This window comes from Aspergillus costaricaensis (assembly GCF_003184835.1).
Source record: "Aspergillus costaricaensis CBS 115574 unplaced genomic scaffold BO79scaffold_7, whole genome shotgun sequence".
In the NCBI taxonomy this organism is placed as follows: domain Eukaryota; kingdom Fungi; phylum Ascomycota; class Eurotiomycetes; order Eurotiales; family Aspergillaceae; genus Aspergillus; species Aspergillus costaricensis.
The window spans coordinates 403,219-416,725 of NW_020291807.1; the positions used below are offsets into that span (position 1 = coordinate 403,219).

Below are 13,507 nucleotides of genomic sequence, written 5' to 3' on the forward strand. Positions count from 1 at the left end.
ACAATGAATCTACATAAAGCACCGATAGACGCCTTCTAGTCGTGGTAAATTTTGCAAATCAGAAATATAGTAGTCATGTCATTATTTTAGTAACTTTTCTCTCCAGTCTAGGCATCGCTTCCCAGAATCAGGATTCTAACCCGCCTCTTTCCTGCGCCGCGACCACCTTCTTCCTTGACGGAGCTGACGTTGACATTGACCTTCTGGAACAGTTCCACAGACATGCTGGGCCCCGACTCGGCATTTCCTTTGTTGGAAACGCGAAGAGTGTACTCTTCATTGTCGAAGTCGCTCTGTCGGCGCGTCACCAGCTCCCGTCGCTCGTCGACGGTGCGGAGAGCAGCGTCATCCGGAAGGACGAAATCTTCCAAGCGAACCACGCCCTCGATACCGAACCGCGGAACGAATACAACAACGCCGTTCTCGAAGACACGCATGACGTAGCCCTCCTCTTCAATGCCGCCGTCCACGCCATCGGCTGCCATCTTCTCTCCGCGTGCCTTCAGCGCCTGTCCAACGTAGTATTCGATGCTGGCGCGGCCGGCGAACTGGGCATTGCGATGACGGTAGTTGATGTTCCGGCAGATGTCTTCGAGTCTGTTCCGGGTCATCACTCCCTCTACGACGGCGCGGCCATCTTCGCCCTCGTAGCCAATTGCTGACGCGAGTTGGCGGTGGACTAGAAGATCTGCGTAACGTCTGATGGGGGATGTGAAGTGTGTGTAGATGGGTGAGGCTAGACCGTAGTGACGGAATTCGGACTCTGCGTGGGCGCCTGCGCAGAAGTACTCTGCGGATGTCATGCAGCGGGTGGCGAGGATGCGGACAAGGGTGTTGAAAAAGGGGTTCTTTTCGTCAACACAACGGTCAAGGGAGTCGGCGAGGGCACGGGAGCTGGACACGTCCAGTCTCATGTCGCGCTTCTTGGTGAGTTGGTTAATAAGCTCTTCGAAGTTTTGCGGGGGAGGGGTGGCGTGGCGTCGGAGCATGGCGGTCTGGGAGAAGGTGCTGTAGATCTTGGAAGCAACTGTAATGTTGGCGTGAAGCATGAATTCCTCAACGAGACTGTTGGTCTCGAGCATTGCCTTCGTCTTAACGTCCGTGAGAGGATCGCCCACCTCGTCGTTGTCGGTTTCGATGCGGACTTCTGGCGAGGCGAGGTTCAGAGCACCCGCGTCCATGCGCTTCTGTCGGAGGATCTTGGAGAAGCGGAGCAGAGTGCGCATGCTTTCGGTAAGTTCGTCTTTCTGCGTAGGGTCGTCAATGCGCTTCTGGGCCTTTTCGTAACTGAAGGCTTCACGAGAGCGAATGACCGACTTGGTGAAGTCTGCAGATACCACTTCTGCGTTGGGCGTCATCTCCCACAAGACGGAGAAAGCGTACCGCTCGACGTAGGGCTTGAGGGAACAAAGGTCTGTACCGAGAAGATGGGGCAGCATATCGATACGCTTGTCGACTAGGTAGACTGTTGTTCCACGGAGACTGGCCTCCAGGTCCATTGCATTGTTCGGCTTGACGAAGTGAGACACATCTGCAATGTGGACACCGACCTCGAAGTTGCCGTTCGGTAGTGGCCGTGCATGAAGCGCGTCATCAATATCTTGACAGCCTGGGGGGTCGATACTGCAGATGAGGAGATCTCTCAGATCCCTCCGTCCCTTCCAGCCAATATTATCCTTGCTAGCCGGTACCCTCCAGTCATGACCCTCGGCGGGAAGACAGTCGAGAACAGCCTTCGGGAATGGCTTGTACTGAACGTCATACTCAAGGAGCAGAGCCTCTGTCTCCGCACCCTTAGTCTCCAGTTCTCCTAGTGAGCGAATGAAATGGCCGGTGGGGTATCGGGAATCGCGATCCCAGGCGTCGATGGTGACAAGAATACGTTGACCCATAAGATCACCAGCTTGTCTAGTACGGACTCGGATCTTTGGTACACGCTTGTCCATAGGTAGGACGAAGACGGTCTGCTGACGGCGACCGCTGCTAGCCTGAGCACCTGCTGAACCGGCATCGACATGTCCGACATATTGACGCCAGTTGCGTTTCATGACTCCAACCACCTTGGCTGTCGGTTGCGGCTTTCCCTCCGAGCTTTTCCCATGAGCTTTCCTGACCTCTTCTTGCAAGGCCTTCCGTTCCCTCTCCGACACCACTGCCTCGGTATCATCGGTATCAGGGTTGTCGTTCCTTGTGACCGCCTCTTCATCGACGATCTTGGTAGATGGCGACTTCCATTGGTCCTTGGGAAGTACTTCAATAACAACAACATCCCCAGAGATGGCTCTGTTACTGTTATCACGACCCAAAATGAGCAAAGGCTTGTCGAACGCCGGAACATTGACAGAGCCCTCCAGATAGTTGTAAGGCGAAACATTGAAGACTCCCTGGTGCAAAGTTCCAGCTCTAATGCCTGTCATGAGCTTAGACATCGAGTAGTATTCGGGGTAGAAAAGTTCGCCGCGTGCGCCCTTCGCTTCCCTTGCCTCACGAGACTCGTTGATCATATCAAGTAGCCTATCCGAGTCCTCCAGGCCAGACACATAGTCTGACAGTGACAATGCGGTAACATCTTCCTCCTTTGCTTTACGCAAGTTTTCCTTGTCGTCCGTGATGACAACGATAGCCGGGATGTCGTTCTTCTTCCCCTTCTTCACCGTGGCCTTGAGATGTTCCGCATACCACTTGGCCACTGTTCGCACAGCTCGGTCATTTCTGTCATTTATCGACTCATCGGGCCCTCTGCGGACGTGGGTCTCCAGTCGGAACTCGTTGAAGAAGAGGTAGAACCGCTTTTCGTCGGTCTTGATCAACGAGAGCAGGCGGTTGTAGAGGGGTAGGGACTGGTTCTTCAATTCTTCGAGGACGGTTTGAAGGATAATAACATCGTAGAACGCTCCGGTATGTTCGAAAAGATCCATGCCATTCAGCAAGGCATTCGTATCGGGGACAAGGTAGTGGCCGCGGGGGAAAGCGCTGGTGCCCGCGGGCTGCTCCGAGAGCACGAAAGGCGTGACTGTGTCGCATTAGCCATCAAATTAAGCAAAAGTTCAATCTGCTTGTCTTACTATTTCCATTAGCATCCGCCGGCGCAGTAGAGGCGCATGTCGAGCAAAGCTTTGACGAGCAAGGAATGTCTTGTCTGAGGTAAAGTTCGCGAACGATCTTTTGAACTTTTCCGCTTTTCGTGGATCTCACGAAGACTTTGCTGGTGACATTTGCTGCCTGCGGATTCGACGAGAAGTCACGCCGTAAACTTTTCATATTGACTGTATAGTGACCACGCTCCTGGCAGGTCGTTGTATTCTGCGACCCAAATCGTTTTTTCAGGCCGTTGATGCACTCCGTGACGTTTGCTCAGATCTGGATCCGCTTGCTGAAGCGGGATCCAGACGTTGGACCGGATCGGGAAAGTCTGCCGAGTGCCGACGGGCATCGCCATGGGCTCTCTCTTGATAAGCATGCTATGTTCCGCCATCAACCTCTGGGTCCTCCGTAGACTTTCTACTCTTAATTTACAGAATCCAAGCGGCTAGTACTTTATAAGTATGGTTCTCGCAGTAAGCGCTTAATGCCTCACTAAATGGCTTTTCATTGTGTTTGCGGAGTTCTCACTGATACTATGATATATTTCCCTCATCACAGGCCGTGGGGCAACTATGTTCGACTGGAAGTCTAGCGGCCAACTTGACGCAATGCAAGACGCTGGTACGCAAGGCAGCCGCAGCTGGAGCTAAGGTAAGTTCCTATAGTATTTGTTCGCCCACAGGTCATTCACGCTTGATTATCATCAACGGTATTAGCATCGATTTAACAAATTACCAGGCATTGTTTCTTCCCGAGGCTGCGGACTATATCGCATCATCGCCCGCAGAGACTATCTCACTGGCACGCTCTGTACAAGACAGCGAGTTTGTACTGGGTCTCCAAAAAGAGGCACAATTGGCCAATCTGCACATCAATGTAGGGATACACGAACCGGCGTCGAATGGTAGGATTAAGAACACCCTCGTTTGGATCAATGAAAAGGGCGACATCACACAACGCTACCAGAAGGTCCATCTATTCGATGTGGACATCAAGGGTGGACCAGTATTGAAGGAAAGCGCGTGAGTTTTACTTAAGTGGATGTGGTTCGATCGAACTTGGCTAATGTCAAATGAAGGAGCGTTGAGAAGGGGATGGAGATACTACCGCCTTTCGAGACGCCCGTTGGGCGAGTAGGCTTGTCTATTTGTTTTGATGTAAGCCGGAAGCAGCCAACTTATATTGCAAGGCGTCTTGCTCACGTTTAACCTTGCACAGCTGCGCTTTCCTGAGATTAGTTTGGCTCTCAAAAGACAGAACGCCCAAATCATCACATATCCATCAGCTTTCACGGTTCCTACCGGGACAGCGCATTGGGAGACCCTTTTACGCGCCAGAGCTATAGAAACACAGTCCTACGTGATTGCTGCAGCTCAGGCTGGGCCTCACAATGAAAAGAGGAGAAGCTACGGACATTCCATGATCGTCAACCCATGGGGCGAAGTTGTTGCCAAGCTTGACGATGAATACCAGGAGCCGCAGATCGCGGTTGCGGACATTGATCTAGATCTTCTTGCTAAAGTCAGGAGAGAGATGCCGCTACTCAGAAGAACGGATATATACCCAGAAGTATAGATGATCATGGCATTTGACTCAGTACATACGATATCTGTAACTATTACACCATACATACTATCATTACCGTTTCCTTGTTGTATAACACCAAATGATAGGTTGCTATCCAGTGTGAACGTAGCCGAAAACCGAGATACACATCATACAACCCATGTATGAGGTACAGACATCTATTTCTCCCGTTTTTGAAACATTGCAAGCATGTCAACGAAAAGATTCAGGATATAGAATGACAGATACACGCAGGAAATTGGAGGCGAACAGTAAAATGAAATAGAAAAGCCCTGTCTAGGGTCGGACGTAATGTGCCTATTGACACCACTCGAACGAAGATTGTTTTCCACGCCCGACCGCTCTATGTACAAAGTACAAGATATTTCCGGACCAAAGCACCTTACTTGCGCTGGACCTTGTCAGGGTCCTCCAGAATGCCTTCGGCCTCCAGCCGCCGGCGAGCCTCTTCCAGAGCCCATGTTTGTATCCTGTGGTCATGTCAGCATCTAATCCTCGACTCTGCTAATACAGTGAAAGGCATTGTCGTGACGCGCAGAATGATCTTAAGACAATCCACTTCAGCTGTCACACGAGGGAGAGGGATTGAACATACGAAGTGTCTGGCTTGAAGACGTATGCGACACCGGCAACGAGAAGACTGCCGATGAATCCATAGTACCACATGTTCTCCCAGCCCTCCTTCACATACTTCTGGCCGGGCTTGAGGCCAAACAGGTAGCCGGTAGGAGGGTCATAGTGGTCACCGCGGAGGTTGCTGCGGGTCGAGAAGCCCTGGATGTTCTGGGCCCGGCGGGGGACACAGCGAGCGCGGAGGCAATGCGACAACGGACGAGCGGACATTGTGAATGTGCGGAGGGTCTGTTGTAAATCAAAAACCCCTAGTTTTCAACGTGGATGATAAGGGACAGGCGGTGGCGGGTGAGGATCCCTGTCGGGTATGGCGAGGCAACGACCGCTGGATTGGTATGCCGAAATTAGGTATCCGTTCGACCAGCGACGACAATAGTCGACCCAATTGAGTGATTTCAAATATCACTGCTTTCGTTGGAGCGGCAGGAGCGGCAGGTGGAGGGGTGATGTGACGGTCAAGCGGTTGATGTTCAGAAGCCGCAAAAGGCCGATGACTGCTGGGATTCTGCCGCTAGGCCCGAACAGGCAAATTTCCCTGCCGCCTTTCGGCCTGATGTCACAGGCATTAATTAGTACATGCCTGAGGCAGGAGCACTCGACGCGCGACGCGTTCGAGACCAATTAGATTGGCTTATCGCATATCGCGCATAGGCATTGCTACTATTGCGTGCATCGAACCAACTCTGATCTGCATTAGCACTCTGTCTTGAACCTGTCACTTATGACTCGCCTGGCATGGAATTCTGATGTCAGTCGATAAAACAAAGGTAACTACCTATTGTTCGCGGTATCATTCGAATGATTGAGGATCCACTTGACATACTCTGTCTAACCGCCTAGGCCTTTCTTCTCGAGATGCCCCATTGCCCCCCAGCTCCCGAAGAACGCCAACTATAAACACGATGAACACAGGCAACGGCTCGCACAGAGTATCTTCGCAATCACGGTCGAAATTGAATGCTTTTCGGTACAATCAACAAAATAAACCAACTCCTGACAAGCCCCCTCAGAAGACTAGCTTAGCACCTGGCCATGCGAACAAGGAGAACCAGACGTCTTGGTTGAATGGAGTGACGGAGCCCGAGAAGTCGAATGAAAATAATCAAAATCAAACAGCAGAGGCAGCAGAACCAAAGGCACCGAGAGAATGCCCTCACACTCCAGGAAATAGGATCCCTCTAGCGGACCTTATCAACAATGCAGAGGATGCTTTCATCCATGCTCCTATGCCGGAATTTACACCAGAAGATTACGTTGTTTGGCAGCATGTGCCCGCAAGCTCAAATCCTGATAGAATGTCCCAGACGCCTGCACATGGTAAAAAGCGCCGCCACAGCTCGTCCCCGACTAGCTCTCCCCTGGCAGGGACTTCGAAGAGCAGGCGTAAAGGATCTCTTGACTTGCAGAATTCTCAGACACTCCAGAAGACTCCGCAGCATGACCTCGCCGCCGATCTGTGGAACAGCTATGTGAGCAAGACCCTTGCCAACGGCAATGGTGAGATACTTCGACCGCGCTTCACAAATCTCCTCTCTTCTTCCCCGCAAACGCCAGCCTCAATGCGCACCAGCCGAGACTCTTCAAGTCTTAGACGATCAAACAGCTGTATGGCAGAATGGCCCAGTTCAAAAGCCAAGCGAAGAAGGATCGACAAGGAAAACTTTGGTACGGGACGAAGCATATTCTCAAGGACAAGGAGCAATGTTGTCAACTCGGGAAACTATCATGGCCCCAAAATCAGTTCTCTCGTGGAGGAAATCGAGAAGACGTTGAAAAAGGCACCTGTGCCGCTACCGGACACAACTGACTCGTCTCCTATACCAGCACGCAACCAAGGCCGGCGTAGTAGGTCAAAATCCCCAACAGAGGATAGAAAGAGCCAAGCTCAAGCCTCGAAGAAAACTAGCCAAGTGCAAGAGCCCAGAATCATTCATGCTGCCCCTGAAGACAGGAAACCGTTGGAAGAGTCCTCATCGGATTACGGGGACGATGAATTTGACCAGGACTTCTTCGATCTCGCCGAAGCCTCAATAGATCCATTTGTGGATGTCGGTTCCTCTCACCTTAGAGACAAGGCTCTGAGTGACGGACTTGCGAATAATGGGGCTTCGACAGAGGCCTGCGCCTCAACTAAGGAATGGAGAGAGACTGGTGCAGTGACTATGAAAACTAATGTGGATAAACCGACTAATGATGTTGATACCCTTGATGCTGATGAATTTGACGATGATTTTGATGGTTTATCGGACGGTATGGAGGATCTTCTCGCTCAATGCGAAAAGTCGCAGAGCACGGATATGGCAAAGCCTGTTTCTACGGGGCCAGCAGCTTCTAGACAACCAATTCCCGGAGCAAAATCTGGCTATTATCCTAACGCGATGTCCGAAGTGTCCATTCAGAAAAAAGGAGAACAGGATGCATCTTTTGGTGATGAATTTGACGATGATGGCTTGGATATAGAGGCCATCGAACAATCCATGATGCATTCAGGAGCAGATGCATCAAACGATGTTTGTCATTCTTAGTGGGTTCATGTGTTACATACTTACTAAGCCCATATATAGAACGTTAGAAGCCGACAAGCCATCAAGCGTTACCTGATTGTTGATATTGCTGAGTCTGCGTATAAAACCCTCAAAGGGCGCGTTCAGCCAGAACAGGTCAGACACCATTGAAAATAACAGCTTTGCATTGCCACTGACAGCAAAAAATAGGTGCTTTCTGTACAAGATGAGAGGACGAAGGAAAAGAAAGTCGTCATCCTTCGAGAGTCCTGGTGCGAGTGCCCATGCGTCAAGGAGTCATACATTCACTTAATCGGAGATTTCGATGCCACAGGACATTGCATCGTGGATGATTCTAGGAACATGGTCATACTCCATCCAGACCACCTGGTCTCTGCAACTGTCGTAGCAGACTCAATTAGTTGCCAGCGCCGCGCCGTCTTGCAGGATCGTATCAAATACACGTCCGATCTAGGAAAAGCGCAAGTCTTTGGGAACATTTTTCATGAGGTGTTTCAAGAAGCAATCAAGCTCAACAAATGGGATACGAACTCGCTAAGGACTCTGATTGAAGGTGTTACTGTCAAGCGCATCGAGGATCTATACTTGATCCGCATGAATATTCCGGAGGCTGTTGAATATATCATGAGTCGGATACCGGGCGTGCAAGCCTGGGCAGAGCGGTTCCTCAGGGTAAAGCCAAGTGTAAGTTACCCGGCCTCAATTCGTGGTAGTGGTACTAACTGAATTAAAGGCAGAATCATTGGTTGAGGATCGTGGCAGCTCTAAGATGAGTTTGAGTATCAATAAGCTTCTTGAAGTCGAGGAGCATATTTGGTCTCCAATGTACGGACTCAAAGGAAACGTTGATGCCACTGTGCAAGTCGCTTGTCATGACGGCGAAAGCGATAAAAACCTGGTCATACCACTTGAGCTCAAAACAGGCAATAGGGATACAAATCAGGCCCACAGGGCACAGACGGCCCTGTATACTTTGCTGCTTTCTGATCGCTACGGTAAGAAAATCCCACCAGTGTTCAGTTCCCTTATTGATAGAAACTGATGCGTTCCTGTAGATGTGGAGTGTACGTTTGGATTGTTATATTACCTCGAAACAACGAAAATATTCCGCATTCGTGGTATCCGGCATGAGCTCCTACAGATGATTCAGCAGCGAAATCGCATAGTCGGATATATGCGCCAGAGAACGCACCTGCCGCCGATGGCCAAGAAGTCCTCATTTTGCAACAAGTGCTACTCGAAGACACCTTGTTTTATCTACCATAAGCTTGCAGATGATGGTGACGGTGAAACTAGCGGTCTTGGTGACGACTTTGTCAACGCTATGGACCACCTGACTTCTGATGATCGCGACTTCTTTCGAAAATGGGATGATTTGTTGACCAAAGAGGAAAAGAACATGATCCGATTCAAACGCGAGCTTTGGACCATGCTTAGTAGCGAGCGCGAGGCTTTGGGCCGATGCTTTGGCAATGTCGTCATCGACCCTAGTTCCTCCTACGAGGATAAAGATGGACCCAAAATTAACCGCTATCGCTATACCTTCGTCAAAAAGCAACCTCATTCCTCATTTTCGTTTACCGAGTCCCAACTCACACTTGGAGAACCTATCGTGGTTTCTGATGAGAAGGGTCACTTTGCTCTTGCAAATGGATACGTTGTGCAAGTCAGCCGAAGACACATCACCGTCGCGGTAGACAGGCGGCTACATAACGCCAGAACGAGAGCTAGAGGTTTTGATGCCGAGCGTAACCAGTCATTCAAGGGTATAATGGAAATACTCGAGGACGGTGCCTCTCCGTCACCGGCTGAGTCGGATGAAGAGCCGGTCTACCGTTTAGACAAGGACGAATTCAGCAACGGCATGGCAATTGTCCGAACGAACCTGGTTTCCATGATGGAACGGGATCTATTTCAGGCTAGACAGCTGAGGAGGCTGATTGTTCAACGGGAGGCACCCGCTTTCAAGACCACAGCATCTGCATATACCTTGTCTGAATCCGACAAGGCAGCCTTGAACGTCGATCAGAGACAAGCCATTGACAAGGTCATGAGAGCTGAAGATTATGCCTTGGTCCTTGGAATGCCTGGTACTGGCAAGACAACCACCATTGCTCATATCATTCGTGCCTTGGTGGCACAGGGAAAGAGCGTCCTGTTGACTTCATACACCCACACCGCGGTTGATAACATCCTACTGAAAATCAAGGATGACAACTTCCGTATCTTGCGAATTGGGGCTCCTGCAAAAGTACATCCTGATGTTCAGCAGTTTGCAGACTTGGCAGCGGTGCCTAAAACCACAATGGAAGAGCTGAAAGCCTCCTATGAAGATTCGCAAGTGGTGGCGACTACCTGCCTCGGGGTCAGTCATGGTATCTTTTCCCAACGCATGTTCGACTATTGTATTGTTGATGAGGCTTCCCAAATCACGCTTCCCGTATGTCTAGGGCCTATTCGAATGGCTAGGACATTTATCCTTGTTGGTGACCACTATCAACTGCCTCCGCTGGTGCAGAACAAGGAGGCCCAAGAAGGTGGCTTGGATGTCAGTCTTTTCAAATTGCTGTCTGACTCACACCCCGAATCTGTTGTCAATCTGGAACACCAGTATCGAATGTGTGAGGACATTATGCTTCTATCTAATACTCTCATCTATTCTGGTCGTCTCAAATGTGGGACTGCAGATGTTGCAGTGCGTTCGCTCAATATCCCCAATATTGGCGGTCTCAAGCAACATCATCCCAGCACCTTCCCCCAACCTCATAGTCAGCGACAGGTTTGCTTGGGTACAAGCCAGGGTCGTTGCTGGCTCAAAGACCTGGTCGAACCGTCTGCCAAAACTCGACTTGTTAACACGGATACGCTTTCCATACCTGCATTGGATGTAGCAAACGGTTCACGGATTGTGAACCCTACTGAAGCAACCATTTGCAGCCGACTCGTTGAAGCATTCATCTCCAGCGGCATTCCGGCACGCAGCATAGGTGTCATAGCGCTCTACCGAAGCCAACTATCGCTCCTGAAACAAAACCTTAGCCGTTACCTACCGGAACTTGAGATGCACACAGCAGACAAGTTCCAGGGCCGAGACAAAGAGGTTATCATCCTAAGCTGCGTGCGGAGCAACGCTGACAAGAACGTCGGTGATTTACTCCGTGATTGGAGACGCGTCAATGTCGCATTCACCAGAGCACGGACTAAGCTTCTCGTTGTCGGAAGCAAAAGTACTCTCCGCGATGGAAATGAGCTCCTAGGAAAATACGTGAAACTAGTCCAAGAGCGAGGATGGATTTATGATTTGCCTAGAGATGCCATGACGGATCACATTTTCGAGTCCGAAATGGTTCCATCGCAATCCTGTCTGGACAAGTCTACACCTAGTCCAAAGAAGAGCAAGAGCCCCGTGTCGGCCAAGAAGACGACTCGCAGTCCTTTTGGTCCTGTGCAGACTCGACTATCGCCGACTGGCTTGAAGAAACCTGCTAAAAGGGGCGCTAAGTTGATGAGCGGTGGTAGAGTACTTGGAAATCGACCTGTTTTGCAGGATATGGTCAATGATCTTATCGGATAACTGTGTTCTAAGTCTTGGTCGCTACTTCTTTCTGTTTAGAGGGATGTGAAATATCGCTTGGCGTGTGTTGGGTATGGGCTTTGGGATGGATGGTTTAATGACAGCGACAAGGGAATATGATATTGGATACCAATGGACATGCAGGACAACTTCAATAGGTCAGAAGAATATTATAATTTGGACTATATAAGCCTGCGTACGTGTTTGGTACCAAGAATGTAGTAAGTGCTTTTTAGATTTGGGGTATAGTATCGAAGAACAGTAACTCCTGAGCCCACTCTACAACGGTGTACTAGTATAAAGCAGTTCAAAGAATCGAAGCACCGACGTACTCCCAACATATAAAGTGCCGACCATCGCCCTTAGACGAACTATCTGCCTGCACTCCAAATACATCTTGCTTTGGCACATGTGTCGGAAGCACCATAACCGTGTACCCATCGCGTGCCTCCACGGCTTCTCTTCCCAGCGCACTCGCAGAAAGCGCGAACCAAGCGTACGGGGCGATAGACTTGGGAGCAGTTTCCTTCCTAAACACGCACAAGATAGCCAAGTTAGCAGGACAACCAATATCAGATAAATTCCATAGCAAGGTATGTGGAACATACAAGATCGCAACCAATAATTCGATAATCCAACGAGACGGGACAAGTCCATGCCACTTCAAGCTCAAAAGACTGGTGGGCTTTGCATTATCCGAATCGGGTACACTGTAACGACATAGATAGGGATCGACATCGTCATAGACGGATACGCGAGGCGATTGGAGGGATACCATTGCAAGCCACTCGGAGAGCTCGTTGCAGTGATCTTCTAGTTCTGCTGCTTCGCGGGACTCGTCTGTGATTTCTAGTCCAGGGAGACGGGGGACAAGGATATTGGAGTGCTCGGTAATTATAGGCTTGTAATTGATGATTTGGGGATGGTTTCCTTTGAGGGAGGGGTCATCTGCTTGTGTTTTAGTGTATAGCCCTGGGAGATAATTCGCAGAAGGGTGCTTAATGAGGTATAGTACCTTCGGAAACGCCACCCGAGCTAGTTGTGAGATCGAAGAATAGCCAGGCTACTGATTGGTTCAAGACGTTCTTGAAAGCCCATACGATTCTCTCGAAGCCCTTCTTGCCGTGAAGCATGGACGGAAGCCGAAGGTTGATTTCCACGACTGTTTGTCAGGGCTTGTTGTCAGCATGTCTCCTCATTCTGGGGGACATGGTATGGAGAGCACGTACTGAACCTCTCTTTTGCATGCTTTCTTCCTCCGCTGCGAACAGGCTTACCTGTAAGCCCTGTTCTTTCGAAGATTTCTTTGCTCAACTCCAATTTCAAGATGCCTAGGGGGCCTGTTAGCTGAGTAGGCTAGGAAAACATAGCCGGGGACTATAGACCATCTTTGAGTGTGAAGACACTGTCTGAGCCTGAGCGTCCCTCTGATATCATGAGGATATTCCCTGTACCATGTATGTTAGCTACTAATTCGGTCTTAGTGCCCCAGCGAGGCGACGAGAGGCCAAAAAAGCAATAATTACCGGTCTTGATATAGGTATTGAAAAATTCACCCTCTAGCAAAGAAGATAGCGACATGAACACTCTAGCATATCGCAAATTCTGCAGTTGGGGTTGCACATATGACAGGATGTCCTTGGGCAGAATGACTTCAACCTGCACAGCGACTAGTTAGCATTTCTCTGATGTTGTGCCAGCGTGCATATGATGAACTGTCACAGCACAAACAGACAGCATAAAATTCCAGGGATTATATCTAGAACACAGGGTGTCTTACTGTGTGAACAAATGGATGGCCAAGGATGGCCGAGAAGGGGGACCGTTTCGTGGGTGGCTGCTTGGGATCGATGAAAGCAGGCAGTTGGCCTATGGTGGTGTAGCATTTTTCGCGCTTAGACGCGTCATCCTCAAAGTCGAGCATCGTCCTGAGAAGGATATAACAAAGCCTGACTATTCGTCGATCAGGCCGTCGGCAGTCAGGCTCAAGTCTTAGATGCCGGTAGATGAAATTTGTGGTTGAGCCCGGAGAGAATTTTCGGCCCTATACAATATCTGCTCGATTCGCACTAGAGGGCTAATAGAAGGCGGGATGCATCAACCA

The 13,507-nt window shown here is 50.0% G+C and overlaps 5 protein-coding genes across 5 annotated transcripts; 2 read left to right on the forward strand and 3 right to left on the reverse strand.

Moving 5' to 3' along the window:
- Nucleotides 1–72: 72 nt before the first annotated feature.
- BO79DRAFT_190378 (exosome catalytic subunit DIS3) lies at nt 73–3,261 on the reverse strand (the record flags this gene model as incomplete). The annotated part of the gene is made up of 2 exons (XM_025680729.1): nt 73–3,013; nt 3,066–3,261. 2 exons carry the CDS (start codon nt 3,259–3,261, stop codon nt 108–110), a joined length of 3,102 nt encoding a protein of 1,033 aa, XP_025542327.1. The 3' UTR covers nt 73–107.
- Nucleotides 3,262–3,501: 240 nt separating this feature from the next.
- On the forward strand, nt 3,502–4,659 carry BO79DRAFT_190382 (carbon-nitrogen hydrolase family protein; the record flags this gene model as incomplete). Its single annotated transcript, XM_025680730.1, has 5 exons — nt 3,502–3,557; nt 3,643–3,735; nt 3,823–4,106; nt 4,163–4,241; nt 4,303–4,659. Exons 1-5 carry the CDS (start codon nt 3,546–3,548, stop codon nt 4,657–4,659), a joined length of 825 nt encoding a protein of 274 aa, XP_025542328.1. The 5' UTR covers nt 3,502–3,545.
- Nucleotides 4,660–4,670: 11 nt separating this feature from the next.
- Nucleotides 4,671–5,751, reverse strand: BO79DRAFT_243785 (uncharacterized protein). Its single transcript, XM_025685315.1, has 2 exons — nt 5,267–5,751; nt 4,671–5,141 (listed from the first exon to the last, which is right to left on the reverse strand). The coding sequence occupies exons 1-2, from the start codon at nt 5,512–5,514 to the stop codon at nt 5,054–5,056; spliced, it is 336 nt and encodes a 111-aa protein (XP_025542329.1). The 5' UTR covers nt 5,515–5,751; the 3' UTR covers nt 4,671–5,053.
- Nucleotides 5,752–6,045: 294 nt separating this feature from the next.
- On the forward strand, nt 6,046–7,829 carry BO79DRAFT_190386 (bifunctional ATP-dependent DNA helicase/ssDNA endodeoxyribonuclease DNA2; the record flags this gene model as incomplete). Its single annotated transcript, XM_025680731.1, has 2 exons — nt 6,046–6,071; nt 6,145–7,829. The coding sequence occupies exon 2, from the start codon at nt 6,207–6,209 to the stop codon at nt 7,827–7,829; it is 1,623 nt and encodes a 540-aa protein (XP_025542330.1). The 5' UTR covers nt 6,046–6,071; nt 6,145–6,206.
- Nucleotides 7,830–11,710: 3,881 nt separating this feature from the next.
- Nucleotides 11,711–13,327, reverse strand: BO79DRAFT_285794 (ribonuclease P protein subunit p40; the record flags this gene model as incomplete). Its single annotated transcript, XM_025688402.1, has 7 exons — nt 11,711–11,933; nt 12,012–12,351; nt 12,419–12,565; nt 12,633–12,734; nt 12,789–12,851; nt 12,930–13,062; nt 13,184–13,327. 7 exons carry the CDS (start codon nt 13,325–13,327, stop codon nt 11,711–11,713), a joined length of 1,152 nt encoding a protein of 383 aa, XP_025542331.1.
- Nucleotides 13,328–13,507: the final 180 nt, after the last annotated feature.

Coding starts and splice junctions, on each gene's coding strand:
- BO79DRAFT_243785 (XM_025685315.1), bottom strand. CDS start 5,514: ATGTCCGCTCGTCCGTTGTCGCATTGCCTCCGCGCTCGCTGTGTCCCC. Junction 5,142..5,266: donor GTCTTCAAGCCAGACACTTC/GTATGTTCAATC, acceptor ACATGACCACAG/GATACAAACATGGGCTCTGG.